At 59.1% G+C, this 22,618-nt stretch overlaps 2 protein-coding genes and 1 non-coding gene across 4 annotated transcripts in view; 1 reads left to right on the top strand and 2 right to left on the bottom strand.

Moving 5' to 3' along the window:
- TNFAIP8L1 (TNF alpha induced protein 8 like 1) overlaps positions 1 to 8,972 on the top strand; it is a 14,553-nt gene extending 5,581 nt beyond the window's left edge. Inside the window, exons 2-3 of one of the 2 annotated variants that reach the window (XM_012769245.3) lie at positions 2,689 to 2,735; positions 4,103 to 8,972. In XM_012769245.3, the coding sequence (XP_012624699.1) occupies positions 4,108 to 4,665 (558 nt within the window). In that variant the 5' untranslated portion in view covers positions 2,689 to 2,735; positions 4,103 to 4,107 and the 3' untranslated portion in view covers positions 4,666 to 8,972. The remainder of the gene's footprint in view (positions 1 to 2,688; positions 2,736 to 4,102) is intronic. The other variant, XM_012769248.3, reaches the window with a different exon arrangement.
- MYDGF (myeloid derived growth factor) lies at positions 7,546 to 22,618 on the bottom strand. Its single transcript, XM_012769242.3, has 6 exons — positions 22,381 to 22,618; positions 21,563 to 21,613; positions 13,514 to 13,575; positions 11,270 to 11,351; positions 9,238 to 9,310; positions 7,546 to 7,940 (listed from the first exon to the last, which is right to left on the bottom strand). The coding sequence occupies exons 1-6, from the start codon at positions 22,552 to 22,554 to the stop codon at positions 7,861 to 7,863; spliced, it is 522 nt and encodes a 173-aa protein (XP_012624696.1). The 5' UTR covers positions 22,555 to 22,618; the 3' UTR covers positions 7,546 to 7,860.
- LOC142864947 (U4 spliceosomal RNA) lies at positions 15,841 to 15,981 on the bottom strand. Its single transcript, XR_012915241.1, has one exon. It is a non-coding gene; the product is annotated as a U4 spliceosomal RNA (small nuclear RNA).

Below are 22,618 nucleotides of genomic sequence, written 5' to 3'. Positions count from 1 at the left end.
GGGCTGCTTCCAGGCGCTGGCTGCGGTTTAAGCTGCTCTCTGTGAGCGTCCGTGTGCGCGTTGTCACAGGGATGCGCAGTGTCACTTCTGCTAGACCCCGAGGGCGGCATCGCTGGGTCGCACGGTGACTCTAGCTGTTCGGGCAGCCGCCAGACTGTCTCCCCAGCGGCTGCCCGGCCACTCCCCGCCAGGGCGTCAGTGCCCCACGTGCCTGACCACACTTGGTACCGTCTGTCCTCGAGGTTCCGGCCGTCCTCGGGGGGACGCAGTGGCGTCTCACTGTGGTGTGGTTTGCATTTCCGCGATGGCCGACAGCACAGAGCATCTCTCCGTGTGCTCATTGGCCATTTGTATGTGATTTTGGGGGAAATGGTATCTTTTTATTGGGCTGTAATTCACACCCCATAAGGTTTGCCGTTTTAAAGCATCAAATTGCCTGGTGCTCGGTGTCGTGGCAGAGGTGGGCAGCCGTCTAGTTCAATGACCTCTGACATCTGCATAGACCCGGATCAAAACATGGAACATGGCGCGGTGGCTCACGCCTGTGATCCCGGCACTCTGGGAGGCCAAGGCGGGAGGATCACTTGAGGCCAGGAGTTCGAGACCAGCCTGAGCAAGAGCAAGACCCCATCTCTACTAAAGAAGTTTTAAAAAAAACAACAAAAGAAAGAACATGGAACATTCCAGACTTCCTTCCACTCTCCCTCAGGTGGTGATCTGTTAATCTGATTTTTTTTTCTTTTTTGAGACGGTCTCGCTCTGTCACCCAAGCTGGAGTGCAGTGGTGTCATCATAGCTCATTGTATCCTTGAAGTCCTGGGCTCAGAGGATCCTCCACCTCAGCCTCTCGAGTAGCTGGGACTAACTACAGGTGTACACGCCACCACCACCACGCCTGGCTAATTTTACAAACTTTTTAGAGATGGGGTCTTGCTGTGTTGTCCAGGCTGGTCTGAACTCCTGGACTGAACCAGCGATCCTCCTGCCTCAGCCTCCCAGGTAGCTGGGGTCCCTTTTGATTATCTCTGTATCCCTGGTGTCTGGTACACAGTTGGTGCCCCACAGATGCTCTTGGCTGGACTGCACTGAAGCGTCAGCAGGCTGGTTTTGCTTGAGATGACAGTGGGATGCCCTGGCATGTCGGGCAAGAACCAGCGACCCGGGGCCGTCCCTGGGAAGGTCCCTGCCTCGGAAGGGCCGATGCGGCAGGAAGGAAGGCCCGGGCTTATTTTGGTCCCTGGCCTGTCCCCTGAGACCGCAGTCATCCGCCTGTCCGGCCGCTGGACGGGGCAGTCTCTGCAGAACAATGGGCAGAGCGGAGGGAGGGCAGCGCACAGCTGGCCGCCTGGCCAGGTGTCGGCAGGGCCGGGCTGCCCTGATGTCTGGGAGCGTGGAGGCCACCGCTGCCCGGCCGCCCCTTTCCTGCGGCCTTGCAGGGCGGGGAGCCCAGGCCTTCCTGCCGCCTGGGCCGCCCTGCTGGGCCAGCTCGTGCCGCCTGGGGGCTTGCGCGGGGAAAGCCCCGGCTCCAGGGCCCCCGGGCTCCAGGGCTGGGCCTTCTCCTCCCCAGCCTCAGTTTGCTCATCTGTGAACTGGGGAGGCTGCACCGGGCGGCGTGGGATTCCCCTCGCGGTTCCGGCCGAGCCCTGGGCTGGACCGGCAGACAGGGCGCCGGCGGTGTAGACGCAGCCCCTGCCTGCGCGTCCGGCAAGGGAGACGGGCTCAGGGCTGCCAGGGAGGACGCCGAGGGCACCGTGGGAGCGCGGGGACACCGGGCCCTGCCTGGGGCATCCGGGAAGGCTTCCCGGAGGAGGTGGTGGCGACGTTGAGAATTGAGGGGTGGGCAGGGATTTGCCAGATGAGTAATGGGAGGGGGTCCAGGCAGAAGGAACGGAATAGATCGTTCTAGAAAAACTGGAGGGGCCTTGGGGGGCAAGGCTGGCGGCCTTTCTGTCTCACGGAGAACGTCACAGAGATAGAAGTGGGTCTGTGTGTCCGGGCGCCGAGCCAGGGGCTCGAATGTGGGATCCTAGGATGTGGACTCCAGCCTCTCGCCCAGGGGACACTCACAGCCTGGGGGACACTGGGGTCGGCCACAAGCTTCTGGCCCCGTACAAAGTTGCTTCTGATCTTCCCCATTTTACAGATGGGGAAACTGAGGCACGTGGTGGTATGTTGCTGGGAGCAGGCTTTAAATATCGGGTTTGGTTTTGTCACAGGGGACAGCTCCTGGCCCTCCAAGACCCCAGCGTGGGTAGTCATTGTGTTGCTGTGTGGCCTTGGGGAAGTGGCTCAGTGTCTCTGAGCCTTTGTGTGCTCGCCCACAAAACGGGCAGCCGGCCCAGTGCCCGGCGGGAATGACGAAATGGGCACAGGGCGCTGGCTCGGGGCCTGCCACGCGGCGCTGAGTCAACAGAACCCCTGTCCTGGCCCCGGCCTGTGCAGAGCCCGGGTCCGTGACCGGGCGGGGGCGGGAGGCCCCTGGCAAGGCCCGTGCCCGCCCTGGCCTCTGGGCGCAGTGGGCGCCGGGGCTCCCCCGGGCCTGAGCTCACACAAAGACAGGCTCTGTGGGGCGTCGGGGGTGGCGGGCGCCCACGTGACCTCGCGCCTGGCCGTTGGGCGGTGGGTGCTGACCGGGGCCGGGCATCGAGAGCCGGGCTCGTCTCAGGCCATCCCCTCCCGGTCTTCCAGGCTGTCCTCACTCACACAGAAGTCTCTGGAGCCTCCAAGGACACAGGGTAAGGAACCAGGTCCGTTCCCTCCCCACGGCCAGGGAAGCAAAGCAGTGAGGGGGACGCTGGGGATGCTGTGGCTCAGAGGAGGTGCCTCCCTGGCTGGCTCGGGAGCGCAGGGATGGCTTCCTGGAGGAAGTGGTGTCCGGGCTAAGAGTTATGAACGTGCAAGGAGAGGAGGCAGGGGTTTGGGGACCAGAGTATTGAGGGGTGTATAGGAGTCTACCAGGGAAGAGGCAGAGACTTGGGAGCCAAGGTGTGGGAGGTACAGGACTCCACTAGGGAAGAGGCAGGGGCATGGGGACCAGGGCTTTGGGGGATGCATAGGAGTTCACCAGGAAAGAGGCCTTGGGGTCGGAGTACTGAGGGTCCACCAGGGAAGAGTCAAGGGCCCAAGTGAGGCGTGGGGCTTGGTTCTAGAAGCCACAGGAGCTGTGGGCTGGTCCTGAGCAGGGAAGGGCTACGCCCAGCACTGCGATTTAGGAAAATTCTGGAGCTGCTGGAAGGAGGGGGTGGGGGGGAGGCCGCAGAGCTTGGGCAGTCCGGCAGACTGTAGTGGCAGGAAGGTGTGACAGGGGCAGAGGGACTGTCACTGTCCCGAGAGCTGGCCTGCCCTTCACCTTGGCACCTCCCCGGCCCCTCCCTGGACAGGAGCTGTGGCGAGTCAGTGTTTCCGTGTTGGAGGAATCACCGGAGTGACCTGTTTCCGGAAACCCCACGGATGTCGCCCACAGCCCGGGCCACTGTCCCTGGGGCTCATTCCCGGCCTAAGGCCTCGGGCATTTGCTGGAGGCCTGGTGGGGGTGGTGAGGCTGGGGGTGGCGAGGCTGGGGGCGTCGGTCATAGTAACCGGGCGCCTCCACCCCGAATGCCCAGGGCCTGGGCTCGACAGCCCGTCACGCAGAGCCGTGGGACGAGGGTGGGGCCAGGCTTAGGGCGATGGAACCCGGTCCCGACCGCCCTGGCCCGTTTCCAACTCCCGGCGAAGATGCGCTGGGTCTGGGGGGGCTGGTGTTGGGCCCCACAAATACTGGGATCCCGAGGGCCCTGCCTAGGTGGGGGTATAGCTCCGTGGCGGAGCATTCGACTGCCAGGTTTCACCATTACGCATTCATTCCTTTGACTTAACACACCTTTCCTTTAAAGAAACAAATTCCCCTTAGGTCCCTTCGGGTCTGTCGGGCTTTGTCCCTTGGGTGAAGGCCGTCTTCCCAGGAGCCTTCGCCGCACAGGCGTCCTGCCTGTTTGGGCGCTCTGGGCTGCGACGTCGGGGCGTGCCGGGCTCTCGGGTCGGGTGGGGAGGCCGCGGCGGCGCAGGGAAGGGGCGGGAGGGCGGGGGCGGGCGCTGACAGCGGGTCTGTCTCTGCCCGCAGGCCCGATGGACGGCTTCAGCACCAAGAGCCTGGCCCTGCAGGCCCAGAGGAAGCTGCTGGGCGCGGTGCCGCCCCGGGCGGTGGCGGCGCTGGTGGACGACGCGAGCAGCGCGGTGCTGGACGAGCTGTACGGCGCGGCGCGGGAGTTCACGCGCAGCCGCAAGGAGGCGCAGAAGCTGCTCAAGAACCTGGTCAAGGTGGCCGTGAAGCTGGGCCTGCTGCTGCGCGGCGGCCGGCTGGGCGCGGACGAGCTGGCGCTGCTGCAGCGCCTCCGCGAGCGCGCGCGCCGCCTGGCCATGACCGCCCTCAGCTTCCGCCAGGTGGACTTCACCTTCGACCGGCGCGTGCTGGCCGCCGGCCTGCTGGAGTGCCGCGACCTGCTGCAGCAGGCCCTGGGCCCGCGCCTGTCCGCCAAGTCCCACGGCCGCATCAGCCACGTCTTCGGCCGCCTGGCCGACGGCGACTTCCTGGCCGCGCTCTACGGGCCGGCCGAGCCCTACCGCTCCCACCTGCGCGGCATCTGCGAGGGCCTGGAGAGGCTGCTGGAGGACGGCAGCCTGTGACCCCAGCCGCTGTGGCCCAGCCGCTGTGGGCCGTGCCAGGGAACCCGCCGCCCCTCCTCTCCCCACCCTTGGCCGGTGGGGAGAACTCGGTCCCCTGCCTCTTCACGGCCACCTGCCGCTCCTGTCCCTGTCCCGCCCCGTGAGCCAGCGGGCCCCGTGTCAGCTTGATGTCAGCCAAAGGCCAGCGCGCCCCCCACGTAACCATGTCGCCTGGGTTTTGTGCCTTCAGACAAGGTCGTGGGGAGCTGTGGCCCCCACGAAACCTACTTGAGCACATCCAACCCCTAGAACCTTCTTCGGACTCATCTGAGTCACTGCAGATGTCACTAGCTCAGCTGATGTCCTTCTGGAGCAGGGCGGGCCCTAAGCCGATGGCTGGGGTCCTATGGAAAGGGACATTTGGACGCAGACGCGCACGCAGGGAGAACGGCGGTGACGGCGGAGCAGAGATGGGGCGACGCTCCCACAAGCCAAAGAACACCAGGGATGCGGCCACCATCAGCCCTGCCACACCTTGAGCCTGCGCTGCGGCCTCCGCGGCGAGCCAGGACAGACACTCGTCCAGGCCCCGGAGTCCGCGGACTCTGTCCCGGCAGCCCGAGTTCGAGAGGATTCCGGCGGATGCTGGTGACTTTGGCTGGAGACGCGCAGCCCCGCCTCGGGAGGGGACTGGGTCAGACCCAGCGACCCCCACGTGGGAGGGGACGGGCGTGGCCCGCTCAGGGGCGAGGGCAAAACCACGGCAGGCGCTCGCCACTTCCTTCCTTACGGCCGCATGCCTCGGGAAGCACGTACGTTTGACGGCGAGGATTTCAGGTCTCCAAAACCAGCCGCCGACCGCGTCGCTCTCGTAGGCGAAGCTCCACGCGTCTCCTCGGAACGCGCGGCAGCGCCCCACTCGGGCGTGCGGACGTGGGGGTCGGGGGGCTGTGCCGCAGGGCAGCAGGGTTCTGGGGCACCTGGCGGGAGGCGACGCAGCTCCACGGCCCTTTGGTGGACCCGGGTCTGCTGAGGGCAGCGGCCGTGCATGCCGGGAGCCCGGCGGCGTCCTGGGCGAGGAGGGAGGCTCGCTCGGCCCCACCCAGGATCTCAGACATTTGGAATTAGCTGCCAACATCTTAAAAAACGAGGAAATGGCACGTGCCGGCCTGGGTTTGGAGTTTCTCTTGAAAACCTGCCGGCTCCAAAGCCCTGGTCCGCCGGGAGCCAGCGGGCCCTGCCGCAGCCCCGCCTTCCAGGCACCTTCTCCCCACCTCGGGCGGCGTTCGAGAACGAACCCGTTCTGATTTTCCCCAGAAGACCCCCGCCCTCGGCTGTGGCGTCTTTTAGGCCCAAGCGCGTAACTGTGCCTCTCCGGGCTGGCCGTGCGTCCGGTCTGGACTCTTCCGTGAGCTTGAGGTGTAATCAAACCAAAGAGCAGCACCCAACTGTGTACACAGACCCGCACGCCTCCCGTGTGCGCGGTGCGCAGCGGCGCCCGGGCCGCCTGGCAGCCTTGCTCGGGCATGCCGGGCTCTGGCCTTTATAGCTCGGGTGCACGCGGGTGTCAGGCATCCGCGGCCCCTGCAGACGAGTTCCATTTCCAGATGGTAGACAGGAGGCTGCAGAGGACGGCGCCTGCGCGGCCACACGAGGGGCGGCTGCGGCCCTCGTCACAGCCAAAGGCGGCTTTGTCTCCGAGTTCCCTGAAAGCTACACTAAGGTGCGCGTGTGCGCCAGGCGCCGTGTGGCTCGCACCTGTATCCCAGCGCTGCGGGAGGGGGAGGGCCGCTCGGGCCCAGGAGCTCCAGACCAGCCCGGGCAACATGGCGAGATCCTGTGTCTGAAACCATTTAACTCTAGCCGGGAGTGGTGGCACGTGCTGTAGTCCCAGCACTTTGGGAGGCCAAGGCAAGAGACATTACTCGAGGCCAGGAGTTTGAGATAGGCCTGGGCAACATAGCAAGACCCCATCTCTAAAAAAAAAATTTTAAAATTAGCCAGGCATGGTGGTATGGGCCTGTAGTCCCAGCTACTCGGGAGGCTGAGGCAGGAGGATCGCTTGAGCCCGGGAGTTGGAGGCTGCAGTGAGCTGTGATGACGCCACTGCACTCCAGCCTGGGCGACAGAGCGAGACCCTGCCTTTGAAAACAAAAAGATGCTTCCTGTACACACCGACATCGGCGCAAGTGGGAGGCTTGTTTGTGGCCCTAGGTGCCCCGCATCCTGCCGCGTCTCTGGTGTCAGCCAGGGGTTCGGACGCGATGAGTGATTCTGGGCCGAACAGCAAAGGATCCCTCCCTCGGCCAGGTCCGGCCCACGTGCGGTTTCAAGTCTTCCCTGCGTGGGAGGCTGAGGGAGTGATGCCCACCCCCCCACCCCCACCTCCGGGCCCTGGCCAGCTGCCAAGGTGACGGGGGGGGGCTCCCGGCCCTGGGAGGGGTCCCTAGGGCACGCAGGTCACCGCGCCCCCTAAACCTCGGAGCCGCACCGTTCTTGGTCCGGGCCCTCCCATGGCCGCAGCCGTCAGGAACTTCCTCCCGAGGCTCAGAGTGCACGCGGGGAAGAGGTCGAGGCTGGTTGAGTACCTGGGGGCCCCGGCGCCCCTCTGGTCACTCTGGTTTCTGGGAACGGTCGTTCTCCTCCCGCACTTCTCACCCTGAAGGCGCGTCTGTGCCAGGGACGGCCGCGGGGACAGCAGGGCGCGGGCCTCACTCCGTTTCTTCTAGGGTGTGACCCCGGGCAGCAGGCCTGACGCCTCGGCCTTTCTCCTCTGGGAAGTTGGGGGGCAGCAGCGCCCCCTCCCAGGGCTGGCGTGGGAGGGTCCGGCAAGTGAGGGGTCCCCGCCAGCCCGTGCCCAGCGGCAGCCCCGCTGCGGGGCCAGGCGGGTGGAGCCGGGGGAGCTGGCCAAGGGCATATTTTATTTAAATATGAAAAATTGTTTCATCTCTTCCTAGTTCGTGTGAGAGGAGCCCGGGGCACCCTGTGCCCAAACAGTCCCAGAGGCCCACAGAGGTGGCCGCCGGGTCGGAGGGGAGCATGGTCCCGGCCGGCGGAGCACGCAGGGCGTGGGACCGGGGAGGGCGGGACGGCCAGGCCGGGTGAGCCCCGACAGGGTGACGTCGGCCTGGGCTGAGATCCGGGAGTTCCCCTAGAAAACCAGCAAGGGGCGCCCTGGGCGGAGATGACGAAGCACCACCTCGGCGGGGCTGCCGGTCACAGCTCGGTGCGGGACGCCCTGGCCACGATCACCAGCTTGGACAGCTCGGCCTTGAACGCGCCAGGCCTGTGGGCCACTGCGGGAAAGAGACACACAGTCGGGCCCTCACGCGCCACGGTTCCTCGGGGCCCTGGGGACGTGGGGTGGGGGCGCAGTCCCTCAAGCGGACGCCCACGTGGAAAGGCCCCAGGCTCCGAACGTCTTACGGGTGAGGGCCGGAGGAAAGTGGCATGGAGGGTGACAGGTCACTGGGGCAGCGAGGAGGCCTGAGATGGCAGGAGCCCTGGTCACTTGTGCCACATGGAGAGGGGGTCGGGGCAGGGTGCAGGCAGAGCCCAGGAGGGGAGCCCCACGCTGAGCAGGATGGGCGGGGCCAGGCCCACCACCTCCCACTGGCATGGACGCCTTCCCGCAGGGTCAGGTACTCTGGCTTGCTCTGCCGTCCCCAAGTCACCTGGCCCCACCTGCCACTCTCCTGCCTCCCACCCTTGCCCCTTGGGGGCTTTGCTGCCCTCTTTCTGCTCAGTGCTCCCTGTGCGTCCCAACCCCAACGTGGCTCTGACGTGGCGGGCTCAGGCAGCGCCCAGCCCCCACTCCGCACTGTGCGGTCCCCACCGCTAGGCCGCCCTGACACTGTCTACTTCTAAGCTGCTTCTAGTCACGGCGAGAGACAGCCCGGGGTGCAGGCGTTCCCTGTCCCCACCCGCCACCTCTGCAGCCCACACACTAAACGCCCTTATGGACACGCGGCTCTGGGCGTGAACTTTCCCGCTCTTAGATCTCCAACAGCGGTTAGCACAGTGGGGCCCACCGCCTGCTTTTGTGCAGCCCCTACGCTAAGGGTGGCTTGTACATTTTTAATTTTTTTTTTTTTAGAGAGGGGTCTCACTATGTTGTCCAGGCTGGACTCAAACTCTTAGGCTCAAGCGATCCTCCCTCCTAAGCTTCCCAAGCAAGCTGGGACTATAAGTGCGGGGGTAGGGGGGAAGTGTAAAGATAAAATCAAAGAAAAACAGTATTTTGTGATATGGAAAGCTTATCTGAAACTCACATTTTAGTGTTCATAAAATAAAGCGTTATTGGCACGGGGCCACGCCTGTTCACGGACGTACCGTCTACGGCTGCTTTTGTGCTACAACAGTGGACTTGAGTCGCTTAAAAAAGAGCCCGTATGTCCCACAAAGCTGAGAACGTTCAGCGTGTGGCGCTTGGCAGAAGCGGTTTGTGGGCGGACGCTGGTCTATGATCTCGGGGACCCCCAGGGGACCCCACCTCCACCTCCTGACTCCCACCACGTCGCCCCCCCGATGGGGACGATGCCACTGCCCTCGGCCGCTTTCTCTGCTCTGTGCCCACAGCCCAGGTTTCCATACCTGCTGTTTTGGTGACTTCGAACTCCTCGTTTTTCAGGGGGACGTCGCTTTCTCGTTCAAAGGCGGCTTTAGACTGAAAGGGAACAGGTGGGAGCTTCACCTAGCGCCATCGCATGGTTGAGAAGAGGACTCAGTCTGCTTCCCAGAGCAGCAGAGACTGACGCCACGTGCTTTTACTAAAGACGCGTTTCTAAGCCCGTGAAGAGCAGCGGTAGCAGCGGGCTGGCGCCTGTAGCCCAGAACCCATCAGCTGCCTTCGAACCTCAGGCCCCCACTGCAGATCCCGGGAGGACAGACCTGACCCGACTTTTCTCCTTTCAGTTAATAATTTATGGAAATAATATAAGCGCTGCAGCCTCTTAAAGGTCAGTTAAAAAAATCAGGAAGGCGGGCCTCTTATCTAAATGGTGAAAAGAAAAAAACCCATCAGAATTGTCTTTTTCTTTTTCAAATCAGCCAATAGAATAGTGGTTTTCCTGTGTTGTTTCTTTGAGACAGGGTCTCGCTCTGTCGCCCAGGCTGGAGTGCAGTGGCGTCATCACAGCTCACCGCAGCCTCCAACTCCTCGGCTCAAGTGATCCTCCCGCCCCAGCCTCCCAAATAGCTGGGACTACAGGTGCGCACTACCACGAGGCTGACTTTTACATTTTTTTCTTTTTTTTTTTTTGAGACAGAGTCTTACTTTGTTGCCCAGGCTAGAGTGAGTGTCGTGGCGTCAGCCTAGCTCACAGCAACCTTCAATTCCTGGGCTCAAGCGATCCTCCTGCCTCAGCCTCCCGAGTAGCTGGGACTACAGGCACGTGCCACCATGCCCGGCTAATTTTTTCTCTACATATTTTTAGTTGGCCAATTAATTTCTTTCTATTTTAATAGAGATGGGGTCTTGCTCTGCTCAGGCTGGTTTTGAACTCCTGACATTGAGCGATCCTCCCACCCTGGCCTCCCAGAGTGCTAGGATTACAGGCGTGAGCCACTGCGCCCGGCCTGATTTTTATAATTTTTGTAGAGACCAGCTCGCACTATGTTATTCATGCTGGTCTCAAACTCCTGGCCTCAAACCATCCTCCTGCCCCAGCCTCCCAAAGCTCAGGGACTACCAGCAGGAGTCTCAGAGCTGGGCTGGGACAGCCAGTTTGATGTGTCAACTCAGCGACGCCAGAGTCCCTGATCCTCCAAGCGAACGCCAGCAGGGGTGGCTCTGAAGGTATTTTGTGGATGTGGTTAAAGCCCATGGCCAGGGGACTCAAGGAAAGGAGGACACTATTCTGGGAGACCTGGGACATCCGGATTCAATCAGCTCGGGGCCTCTGGGCAGAGCGAGGCTCCCCTGAGGAAGACGTAGCCTATCAACAGTTCCTGGGCCGGGGCTGTAGGTGCCACACCTGCCTGGCCCCTCCCCGTGGCGTGAGCCCGGTCCCGCTATCAGTCTCCTAACACGCCTCTCCTCCCGGCCCTGCTTCTCTGGTTGCGTTTCCACAGTGTTTCTGACCCCAGTGTAGAAGTGGGGTGTCTGCAGTGTGCTCGGCTGGGCCCCCCACGGTGGAGGCTGCTCCTGCCTGTGCCAGGAGTGCAGAGGTCTGTCTGGCCGAGGGGCGCCGGGTCCTGTTCCCCACCAGCGAGCCGCCCCGCCTGCCCCTGCGGGTTGGCTCTGGCCCCCGCTGTCCCTGCCCACGTCCCAGGGGCCGAGCACCTCCTGGTGCCCTCACCTCCTGGTTCCTGGTGGCTTTGGCGGGAGACAGGCAGGGGGGCCGGGGTGTCAGGAGAGGAAGGCCAGGGTGTCCATCTCCTGCTCCACCCGCTGGGTCACTCGGGGTCAGCTTGGTCCCCCTCGGGACACCAGACACACCCTCCCTCGGCGCCTGCAGGCCGGGGAGGCCTCTGCGGTGACACTCCACGATCCTCCAAGTCACAAAACCTCCCTCTGAAGGGTCCGGCACCCTCTCTCCTCCCGGCCCCGTGGTCGGCAGGTGCCGTCTCAGGCAGGACATGGGGCAGCCGCGCCAGCTCGACAGCCCCCAGCAGCGCTACTCACGTAGGCCATGGCGTACTCGATCTCGGCGCCCCGCACCTCCGCCTTGAACTGGGTGAAGTACAGGTAGGACTTGCCCTGCGGCCTGCAAAGCAAGGGCAGCCGGGTCAGCCCGGGGCTGGGCTGCCCGTCTGCGTGGAGCCGCTCCCCAGCACCGCCCGCTCTGGGAGGGATGCGCGGGGTCTCTCGGGGCCTCAGCATGACGCCCTCCTTCCTCCCTGCTGGAACACCCTCCCGCTGGCTACTGCAGATGGGCCTCTCTCCCGTGGCCGTGAGCTGAGCCCCTCCCTGCCTGCTGCCGGGTCGCAGGTCGCAGTGGGGCAGGGCAACGAGTGGCCAGCGGAGGCCCCCAGCCCCGAGGCTGAGCAGTACAGGAGTTAACTAGGCAGTGGGGAAAGAGCTCTGCCCAGGTCCCCAGGAGGTGCAAACGTGGCATTTAAGGCACTGGAGTGGTGGAAGGTGCTGGAAGGTGCCAGCGGGGGACTGAGATGGGCGGTGGGGATGCAGGGGGAGGGAAGCGGCCATTTCTGTGGGCGCCCCGGCTGGGAGCATCAGGGAGCCTCCAGATCATTCTCTAAGCCCCAGTGGCTGCTCCAGGCCTGGCCGGTGGAGGGCCCAGGGGTCAGCAGGTCTCCGGGGCTGAACGTGTCCTTGGGGAGCCCCCAGGAGGGCAGGTAAGAGGGTTCGGGCACAGGCAGGGCCCACCCCAATCCTGGCCTGTGTCTGCGCCCCCGGTGCCACCCTCGCCCCGCGCCAGGCTGTGCTCTGCAGACGGGAGCTCGGACCGCGGGCTTCCCCGTGACAGGGGTGGCCGGGCTCGGACCCCTGCCCTGGCTCTCTCTGGGCTGGGACGCGGCACCAACAGGGTCCCCTCAACGCAGCTGCCAGTGGCCCCTGGGGCCTTGCCCGCCTGTGACGTGGCGGGGGTCGAAGGTCGGAACCCCCACCACTCGGCAACTCCTGCTGTTTGCGAGGCAGCCAGCAGGAGACTGCGACCACGCCCACACGCAGCGTGACATCACGCCCCGTCCTTTAATTAAACGCCGCCACTCGCTGCTCTCTCATCGTCTCTGCTGTGTTCCCTGCACCCGAGTCAACCAGGCGCCAGGACCGCGCCCTGGACGTTTGTCGAGGTCCCTCCCAAGCGCCTGCGCCGTCGGGCACAAGATAAAGGCCCCAGGAACAAGCAGCCCCGGCCGCGCGTTCCAGCTGCGAGGACGAGGACCGAGGACGGAGAGAAGGGCCGGACTGCTGGAGCTCCCCGGCCCTCTGCCCGGCGGACGCACCGCACACTCGGCGGGCTGTGCTCGCGCACGGGGACAAGGAGGAGACGACTGGAGCTGGGCAGGAACCTGACCGAGGAGGACGGGGGGCAGGACCCGGGTGGCTGGGTCCGCCTCGCACGAGGCCGCGCCACACAGGCCACACGTGGAGGGACTTCGGAGGGGCCGAGCTTGTGTGTGGATGCCGCGGGCCGGGCCGTGTGTTTGGGCATTTCAGGGACGGTGGGGCTGGGGGGCACACTTGCTGTCTGATTCCCAGGGCTGTGTGACCCACACAAGGTTGCAAGCCATCTGGCTCATCCTTCAGAGAGAATGTTCTAGTGGAAGAGGCGCCTGAGGGAAAGCAGGAACTGAGTGATCCAGTTCCTGGGGCGGGGAGGACGCTGGGGACCTCGCACGGTGCGTGGGTCCGTTTCTATGCAACGTCTGGGACAGGCAGAGCCACAGGGACAGGACGAGGATGCACGGGTGCGAGGGGTGGGGAGACGGACAGTGATGGCTAATGGGGGCCGGGCTTCCTTTCAGGATGTTGAGAAAGTCCTGGAACTAGAGAGGTGGCAGCACCACCCTGTGAGTGTGCCAAACACCAATGAACCGTGCACTTCAACAAGCTATGTTTTATGAGAATTTTATCTCGATTAAAAAAGTTGCCCCAAAGCCTTCTGGTGACTTTGTGCCCCCCTCAGGGCCCTCCGGGCCCTTGCGCTGGTGCTGGGCCCGCCCGGCACACGCTCCCGGGCCCCAGCCTCTCTGTCAATGTGCCTCCTTGGGGACACACCTGCCCTGTCCCAGGCGCAGTGTGGAGGCCCCTCCTGCCTGCACTTCCCGAGTCTGTGTGCTGCCCTGTGTCCCCTCCAGGGGTGCGGGGACCTGTCCCTGGCTGGCTGGCTGTCCTCTTCCTCTCTTTCCCCGCCTGGAGTGGGCGACACCACAGCAGCCGCTGTCCCTCCAGGCCCGTGCTCACCTCCAGATGGTGCAGGTGAAGTGCTGGTGGTCCTCGCTGGTCCCCAGGCTCATCTGCCACTGCTGGGGAGAGAAGACAAGCGCGGGTCAGCCCAGGACACGCGGGTCAGCCCAGGACACGCGGCGCTCTGGGAGAGTTCTGGCTTTGCCTCCCGTCCCGCAGAGCTGGCCGCGCCTCTGCTGTGCCCTGGCTCGGGGACCGCCACCAACCCCCCTGCCCTGCCCTCTCTGTGGCCCGCGGTTTGGTGTCCGTCTGTGCTGGGGGACTTGCCGGTCAGTCCCACGTCCTTGCCATCGAATGTGGAGCCTCTCCCGGAACCACCGCCTGGCTCCCAAGCACAGGAGAGCCGAACGGCTCTTCAGTACATGAAAAGATGTCCAGTTTCGTGTATTGAAAATGATCAAAAACTGAACTACAAGGAGGGGCGCGGTGGCTCACGCCTGTAATCCCAATACTCTGGGAGGCCGAGGGGGAGGATCGCTTGAGGTCAAGAGTTCGAGACCAGCCTGAGCAAGAGCAAGACCCCATCTCTACTAAAAAAATAGAAATTAGCTGGACAACTAAAAAATACAAAAAAATTAGCCGGGCATGGTGGCGCATGCCTGTAGTCCCAGCTACTCAGGAGGCTGAGGCAGGAGGATCGCTTGAGCCCAGGAGATTGAGGTTGCTGTGAGCTAGGCTGATGCCACGGCACTCTAGCCCTGGCAACAGAGTGAGACTCTTTTTTAGAGAAAAAAACCACACACAAAAAAACAAAAAACAAGAAAAACCCTGAACTACAGCGAGGCCCTTCTCTCTGAGGTCAGAGGGGCAAAGGCCCCCTGCTGGGGAGGGAGGTCGGGGGACACTGGGGCTGTCCCGTGTCATCAGCGGGGCTGTGACAGGTACAGCCAAATGGAAAATGCATGAACCCAAGGAGGAGGGAAGGTTGGCCCCATGTCCACATCGATGTCCTGCTGTGACAGTGACTAGCGTCACTGTCACTCCTGGGTGTCACCCCTGGGGAACCTGGGTCAAGGGTGCTTGGGACCTCTCTGCGTGATTCTTGACAACTGAACGTGACTCTGTAATAATCCCAAAACAGAAAGCTTAACGGAAGGAATAACAGACACTGGAGACCCGGAGGGGCGGGAAGGAGCGGGAAGGTGGCGGGGCTGAGAAGTCCCTTCCTGGGTACAATGTACACTGTTCGGCTGATGGATACAGTTTTTCCAGACTTCCACAGGGAGAGGAAGCACTTCAGGGAGGGTACAGAAAAATCCTCAGGATACAATGTTGCATAAAATAACAAAACCGAGCAGAACTGTGAGTTATCTCGCTTAAATAAACAAAGAAGGGAAAACAAAACAAACAAAATATGCTTTTATCCTTTGACCCAGGCACTGGGCTCCTACGTGTTAACCCCAAAGGAGCTGAAAACCCGTGCACGGATATTCATAGCAGCTTTATTCACAACGCCAAGAGCTGGAGCACCCAGGTGTTTCGGGAGGGGAGTGGGCAAATCAGTGGGGGGACATCGAGGCAGCAGGATGCTCCTCTTGCACTAAAGAGAAAAGAGCCGCCGGGCCACGCGAAGACGGGGAGGAGCCTCGAAGGCATGTCGCCAAGAGAAGGGACCAGTCTGGAAAGGCCACACGGCGTATGATGCCAATACAGGACACTCGGGAAAAGGCAAAACTATGGGGACAGTAAGAGATCAGTGGCTGCCGGGTGGGGGCAGGGGGAGGGAGGGACAGGCGGGCACGGGGAGGTCTAGGGCAGGGCAGGGGCACTGCTCTGAATGACGCTATGATGGTGGAGACATGTCACCGCACTTTTGTCCAAGCACACAGAATGATACCACACGAGGAGTGAACCTGGATGTCGACTATGGACTCTGGGTGAGGACGACACGTCCGTGCAGGTTCACTGATCGTCCCCAATGCCCCACGCAGAGCTGACAACGGGAATGCTACCTGTGGTGTGTGTGTCGGGGGTTGGCAGGTATGTGGGAATCCTGTACTTCCTGCAGAATTTTGCCTGAACCTACAACTACTCTAAAAATTAAACCCTATTAATAAAAGAATAAAAAGACAACATATTCACGCTTGCTTCTATGAACAAAAAGTCCTTGAACAAGACCAAGATTTTTCTTTTTTTTTAAGAGACAAGATCTCAATGTCACCCAGGCTGGAGTGCAGTGGCATCATCACAGCTCACTGCAGCCTCAAACTCCTGGGCTCAAGCGATCCTCCTGCCTCAGCCTCCCTAGCAGCTGGGATTAGAGGCACGTGCCACCACATCTAAGTTTTGTATGTTTTTTTTTTTTTTTTTTTTTTTTTGTTCAGTCTCCGTAGAGACTGTCTAAAATTGCCAATGCCGACTATATTTCAAGTCGTCATGGCGGGGTATTGGGAAAAGTTTTCAATTAGCAATAATCGCGCCTCGGATAAACCTCATTGGCTACGATACTGCCACTGCGCAAAGCTAGTTTTGTATGTTTTTTAGAGACAGAGGTCTCGCTGTGTTGCCCAGGCTGGTCTCAAACTCCCGGCCTTAAGTGATCCTCCCACCTTGGCCTCCCAAAGTGCTAGGATTACAGGTATGAGCCACTGCGCCTGGCCCAAAACACAAGATTTTAATAATCATAGTTACATGGAGAGTGCTACAAATGTTTTAATACTTAAACATTTTTTTTTTGAACAATGTGAGGTTTAAGATTAAATTTTTAAAAATTAAAATTTTAGTCTGGGCGAGGTGGCTCACACCTGTAATCCTAACACTTTGGGAGGCCGAGGCGGGAGGATGGCTCAAGGTCAGGAGTTCGAAACCAGCCTGAGGAAGAGTGAGACCCCGTCTCTACTAAAATAAATAGAAAGAAATTAACCGGCCAACTAAAAATATATAGAAAAAATTAGCTGGACACAGTGGTGCATGCCTACTCCCAAGTAGTCCCAGCTACTTAGGAGGCTGAGGCAGGAGGATTACTTGAGCCCAGGAGTTTGAGGTTGCTGTGAGCTAGGCTGACGCCATGGCACTCTAGCCCAGGCAAGAAAGTGAGACTGTCTCAAAAAAAAAAAAAAAAAAAAAAAAAAATTAAAATTTTAAAACAGTTCCAAAGCACACTATATCTTGATTTTCACAGGCCTCCGAAAACCTGGCCACATGGAAATGGAAAACCCACTGTAGTGTTCTGGGCTGCCCCTGGCAATTTTTAGGTTGTGCTAATAAAATGAGTTTACAGGCCTCTCCCAAGAGTAATAATGGACTCTGATTGCTGGGATTCCCGGTTTAACTTGGGAGCTTTTTCATTAACAGAAACAAGGCCATCTTTATGTTAATTATAATGGGAGTAAATGGTCACTTAGTTGCATTTTGCCTGGAAGCACAAATGTGGTCACCAATTATACTCCAATGACAAGGACAAGGGACAGCTACAGGGGATACCTGCCAACTCAACATATTTTTTTTTTAATTGAGAAACACCGGGCCATGGCTCCGGGGCCTCTGAGCACCACAAACAGCTTTATCCAGTGAGCTATATCTGCGAAGCTTTCCCACTGCTCTCAACGGGTTCCGGAACACAGGTCCAATATTTAAACATTTTTGAAAAAATTATGAATGCAAACAAATTAAAAGCCAGAATGTTTTTTTTTTTTTTTTTTTTTTTTTGAGACAGAGTCTCGCTCTGTTGCCCAGGCTGGAGTGCTGTGGCGTCAGCCTAGCTCACAGCAACCTCAAACTCCTGAGCTCAAGCAATCCTCCTGCCTCAGCCTCCCGAGTAGCTGGGACTACAGGCATGCGCCACCATGCCTGGCTAATTTTTTCTATATAGATTTTTAGTTGTCCAGCTAATTTTTTTCTACTTTTTAGTAAAGATGAGGTCTCACTCAGGCTGGTCTCAAACTCTTGACCTCGAGCGATCCTCCCACCTCGGGCTCCCAGAGTGCTAGGATTACAGGCGTGAGCCACCATGCCCTGCCTAAAAACCAGAGGTTTTTTTTGTTTTGTTTTGTTTTTGAGACAGAATTTCACTCTGTTGCCCAGGCTAGAATGTCAAGGAGTCAGCCTACCTCACAGCAACCTTAAACCATAGGTGTGTGCCACCATGCTAATTTTCTATTTTTTATAGAGACAAGGTCTCACTCTTGCTCATGCTGGTCTTTTTTTTTTTTTTTTTTTATGAGACCAGGCTAGATAGAGTGAGTGCCATGGCGTCAGCCTAGCTCACAGCAACCTCAAACTCCTGGGCTCTAGCGATCCTCCTGCCTCAGCCTCCCGAGTAGCTGGGACCACAGGCATGCGCCACCATGCCCGGCTAAATTTTTTTTTCTATATATATTAGTTGGCCAATTAATTTCTTTGTATTTATAGTAGAGACGGGGTCTTACTCTCGCTCAGGCTGGTTTCGAACTCCTGACCCCGAGCAATCTGCCCGCCTCGGCCTCCCACAGTGCTGGGATTACAGGCGTGAGCCACCGCGCCCGGTCCTGATATGATTTTTATTAGTTGTTGGTGACAAATACATATGCCTGGCAGTAGGCATCTGCCCCTGGGGGCATTCTAACACTTCCTAGCTATGGGAGCCGGGGCCTCACTCAGCTTCCGGGCCCCAAGTCCTCACGAGTGAAGTGGGGAGAGGAGCGGCGCGGCGTCGGCCTCGGGGTTGGGGTGAGGATGAAAGGTGTGCTCGGCTCTGCGCGGCCTGCGGCTCCCACGAAGCCCATGTCAGTGGTGCCACTGTGATTTTACTGTCCGAAACATCTGTTATCCACAGAAACTAAGATGCAGTTTGGGGCTGAGGCGTGGCAGAGGGCGCTCCTGGGGGACTGTCATCAGGGAGAATGTTCCACCACTGGGGGCACTGTCCCACAAGGGGGAGGAAGGTTTGGAGAGCTGTGAGGCCTGGAGGTATTTATGGAAAAGTGGACAATGGCAATATGCCCACTGCCCGGGGGCCAGGCAGATGGTCACAGAAGGGGGGTGACGTTCCACAGCAGAGCTATGACCCCTGGCGCTGCTGGGAGGGAGGCTGCTGAGGGTTTGCTGCATTTTATTAAAATATTGAACTTGGGAATTGCAATGGGCTCGATGTTTCTGTCCCCCTGAAACTCCTGTTGAAACCTAATCCCAGTCTCATGGGCTTAGGAGGTGGGACCTTGGGGAGGTGATGAGGTCATGGGGTGGGGGGGTAGGGCACTCGTGCTGGGATTACTGCCCTTAGGAAAGGGACCCCAGAGAGCTCTACTGCCCTCTTTCTGCCGTGTGAGGTCGCAGCGAGAAGGCGGCCGTCCACAACCAGGAAGGGAGCCCTCACCAGAACCAGACCCTGCTGCCACCCTCATCCCTGCCTCCAGAATTTCAAGGAAAAGATGTTTGTTGTTTGAGCCACCCAGCCACCTACGGTCATCTGTTACAGTGGCCCAAATGGACTGTGACTTTCATCTACAAAGTATACCTGAAATTTTTTTAAAAAGTGGAGTTCCCGGCACTGGAGCCCTGTGGTTTTGGACTGGCGTCCCTGAGGGGGCAGCTGGCAATGTCTGGGAACATTTTTGGTTGTCACAACTTGGGGGAAAGGGCGCTCTGGGCATGGAGAGCGTGGGGGCAGGGACGCTGCTCAGCGCCTGCAGGCCCAGGACGGCCCGCCCCAGCCCCAGTCCGCAGTGCCCAGGAGACGACCCGGCCTCAGAACCAGCCTGCACCGCTCTGAGAACGTTGCTGGCGGTGTCGGGGCTCCCACGCAGCCCGTCTCTAGACTACACCGCTATGGGACTCGGTGCCATGGGATGTTCTGCAGCTGGAGCATTTACCACCGTCTGGGTGTTGAGGAGGACAGCCCTTTTAGGTAAACGAAAGGTGTTTTTTCTGATTTCACAGCAACAGTTCGTCCTTTTCCTTTTGTTCTTTCTAATAATTCCAAGGAGAAGCTCTGTCTTGTGCTTCTTCTCAAACACTTGCTGCTCTTCTTCCAAACAAAAGCCAAGCAGTAGTACCTAGCTAGAATTTAACAAAAGTATTTCATTCACAGAGCACTCATTTGTCACGGTGTAGTCCCAGCTGCATCTGTTTTCTGCCGATGCGGTGTATTCATTGGGACTTTATACCACAGATTTGGTGGCTAACAACAGAAATTCATGCTCTCCTGGTTCCGGAGGATGGAAGTCCAAAATCAATGTGTCAGCAGGACCATGATCCCTCTGAAGGCACCAGAAGAGCTTCTGTTCTTGCTTCTTCCAGCTTCTGGTGGCCACAGGTGTCCCTTGGCTGTAGCTGCATCTCTCCAAGCTCCGCCTCCATCTTGGCATGGCTTTCTCCCTGTGTTTCCTTTTTTTGTAATTTTTTTTTTTTTTTTTGAGACAGGGTCTTCCTCTGTCACCCAGGCTGGAGTGCAGTAGCCTCATCATAGCTCACTGCAGCCTCCAACTCCTGGGCTCAAGTGATTCTCCCACCTCAGCCTTCTGAGTAGCTGGGACTACAGGCACAAGCCACCAAATCCAGCTAATTTTTTAACCTTTTGTAGAGAAGGGGTCTTGCTGTGTTGCCCAGGCTGGTCTCAAACTCCCAGCCTCAAGTGCTCTGCCCGACTTGGCCTCCTAGAGTGCCGAGATTACAGATGTAAGCCACCACGTCCGGCCTCTCCTTGTTTTTTCTCTGCTTCTGTCTTATAAAATGTCCTTTGCGAGTCTCTTATAAGGACACTTGTCACTGCATGTAAGGTCCACCTAGATAATCCAGGATGATATCTTCATCTCAAGATCCTTAACTAAATTACATCTGCAAAGATGCTTTTTCTAAATATGGTCACATGCACAGGTTCCAGGAATTAGAATGTGGATATATCTTTTGGGGGCTACCCTTCAACCCACTACACTCCATAACAAATTGCCACCTATTTAGTAGCTAAAAAATAATCCCCATTTAAGAGCTCCCAGTTCTGTAGGTCCAGCACGGCGCGGCTGGGTCTTTTACCCAGCATTCACAGGTTGGAATCCAGGTGTTGGCTGGGTTCTCATCTGGAGCTCGTGTGATTGTGGCAGAATTCATTTCCTCCAGGTTGTAGGACTGAACTGCTCACTTCCTTGCTGCCAGCCAGGGGCCGCCCTCAGCTCCTACAGGCCTGCTGCACTCCTGGCCACATGGTCCCCTCAAAGCCAGCCAACACTGCATGTGTTCTCACACTTCAAATCTTTGTTGCTTTTCGGTCACCAGCTAGAGAAAACAGCCAGCAAGGAAACAGGGACCTCGGCTCTTTTTTTTTTTGAGACAGAGTCTCACTTTGTTGTCCAGGCTAGAGTGAGTGCCGTGGCGTCAGCCTAGCTCACAGCAACCTCAAACTCCTGGGCTTAAGCAATCCTGCTGCCTCAGCCTCCCGAGTAGCTGGGACTACAGGCATGTGCCACTATGCTCGGCTAGTTTTTTCTATATATATTAGTTGGCCAATTAATTTCTTTGTATTTATAGTAGAGACGGGGGTCTCACTCTTGCTCAGGCTGGTTTCGAACTCCTGACCTCGAGCAATCCGCCCACCTCGGCCTCCCAGAGCAGGCGTGAGCCACCAGGACCTCGGTTCTTCAACCACAAAGAATTGAATTCTGCCAACCACCTGAAATTGCTTACAAGAGGACTCTTTCCCAGAGCCTCTAGCTAAGAGCCCAGCCCAGTGACACCTTGATCTCGATTTTATGAAACACCCAGCTGAGCTGACCCAGACTTCTCACCTACAGAACTGGGAGACAATAAATGGGTGTTGTTTTAAGCCACTAGGTTTGTGGTAATTTGTTAAACAGCACAGAAACCAAATACAACACCCTGAGCAGAGGCTCTTGGGAATGGTAGATTTATAGCTCACGTCCTTCCTTTTGTCCAGACACTTGCCCCCTCTGTGGAATAACGGTGGTGGAATCTGTGGTCACTTTTTAAGGTGAGCACTTTCCCTTTTATTGGTTAAGCGGGAATAGTTGAATACCTTGATGCATGCATGAACCAACTCCACTGTCTCCTGGAGAATGTCTCTGTATGACAATGAATACCGTCATAGTAAGCTAAGTGGAATTCTGAACGACTCACCTCATTGGTTCCTCCTTGAGAAGCGTACGTGAACTTACAAGTATACTTGTCCTAGAGAATGGAGAGAAAAGAGGCTTGGTAGAAGGTAATCCTTACTGCTAAAGGTACAGGGTCTTGGGACATCTAGACTCAATACAATCCCTCTGGCTGGTGACTCTGCAGCCCAGCCTGCAAGGCCTCTACGTCCCTGCCTGTCTCCCTCCTGTGGAGCTCCTGGGTCAGGACAGACAACCCACGTGGCTTCTGGGACACAAAGAACAGGAAAGGGGAGGTCACACCCCGCCAACACCCACCCCTCTACCCTCTAGGAACATGGGCTTTGGAAGCAGTGACAACTGGGGACCCTGAACAAGGGAAAACCTTTCAGAGCCTGTATTTCCTCATCTGTAAAACGAGTCTGACATACAAACAACTTGGCGCCGTATCTGGCTATAAGGAAGTAAGTACTCGACAAACAGCAGCTACTGACGCTACTGTGATAGGTGGTGAGAGGGAAGTTGGGAGAGGAAAGGACTTTGCTGACAAGCTGGGGACAGAGCTGGGGAACTACCCGTCAGCCTCCGTCGTTCTCCTCACTGGCCTCGCCCCACCTCTCGGGCTGCCCGGCAGGTGACAGGTGAGACGGGCGCTGAGGCTCCTGACCACGCCCCCTCAACTTCGCCAGCCCCCAGGACGCCCCGCCTGCTACCAGTGCAGCCACGACCCCACCCCCACAGTGCCGCACCCCCTCCTCAGGCCTCGCCCCTTCTTCAGCCTCCCTGGACCACCGACCAGCACCATCCCTCGCTTCCGATGCCCGGGACGGCGGTGGCACGTACCCCTGGGCCCACGTTCTGGGAGAAGGAGTGCACGACGCCGCCGGGTCGCACGTCAAACGCCACCGTCGTGGGCTCGGACACCGCCTCCGCCGGCCTCAGCGCCACGGCGGCAAGGAGCAGCACGGCCCACAGGATCTCGCCGCCGCCGCTGCTCCCTCCGCTGGGCGCCGCCATCTTGGAACAGCGTTCTCAGGGCAGGGGCGGGCGGACGGGGCGCGGCGAGGGACACGTGGGGCAT

The sequence above is a fragment of the Microcebus murinus genome, chromosome 27 (genome assembly GCF_040939455.1).
Source record: "Microcebus murinus isolate Inina chromosome 27, M.murinus_Inina_mat1.0, whole genome shotgun sequence".
NCBI lineage: Eukaryota > Metazoa > Chordata > Mammalia > Primates > Cheirogaleidae > Microcebus > Microcebus murinus.
The sequence above is the reverse complement of the archived record's forward strand: the minus strand, read 5'-3'. Positions and strand labels throughout refer to the sequence as shown.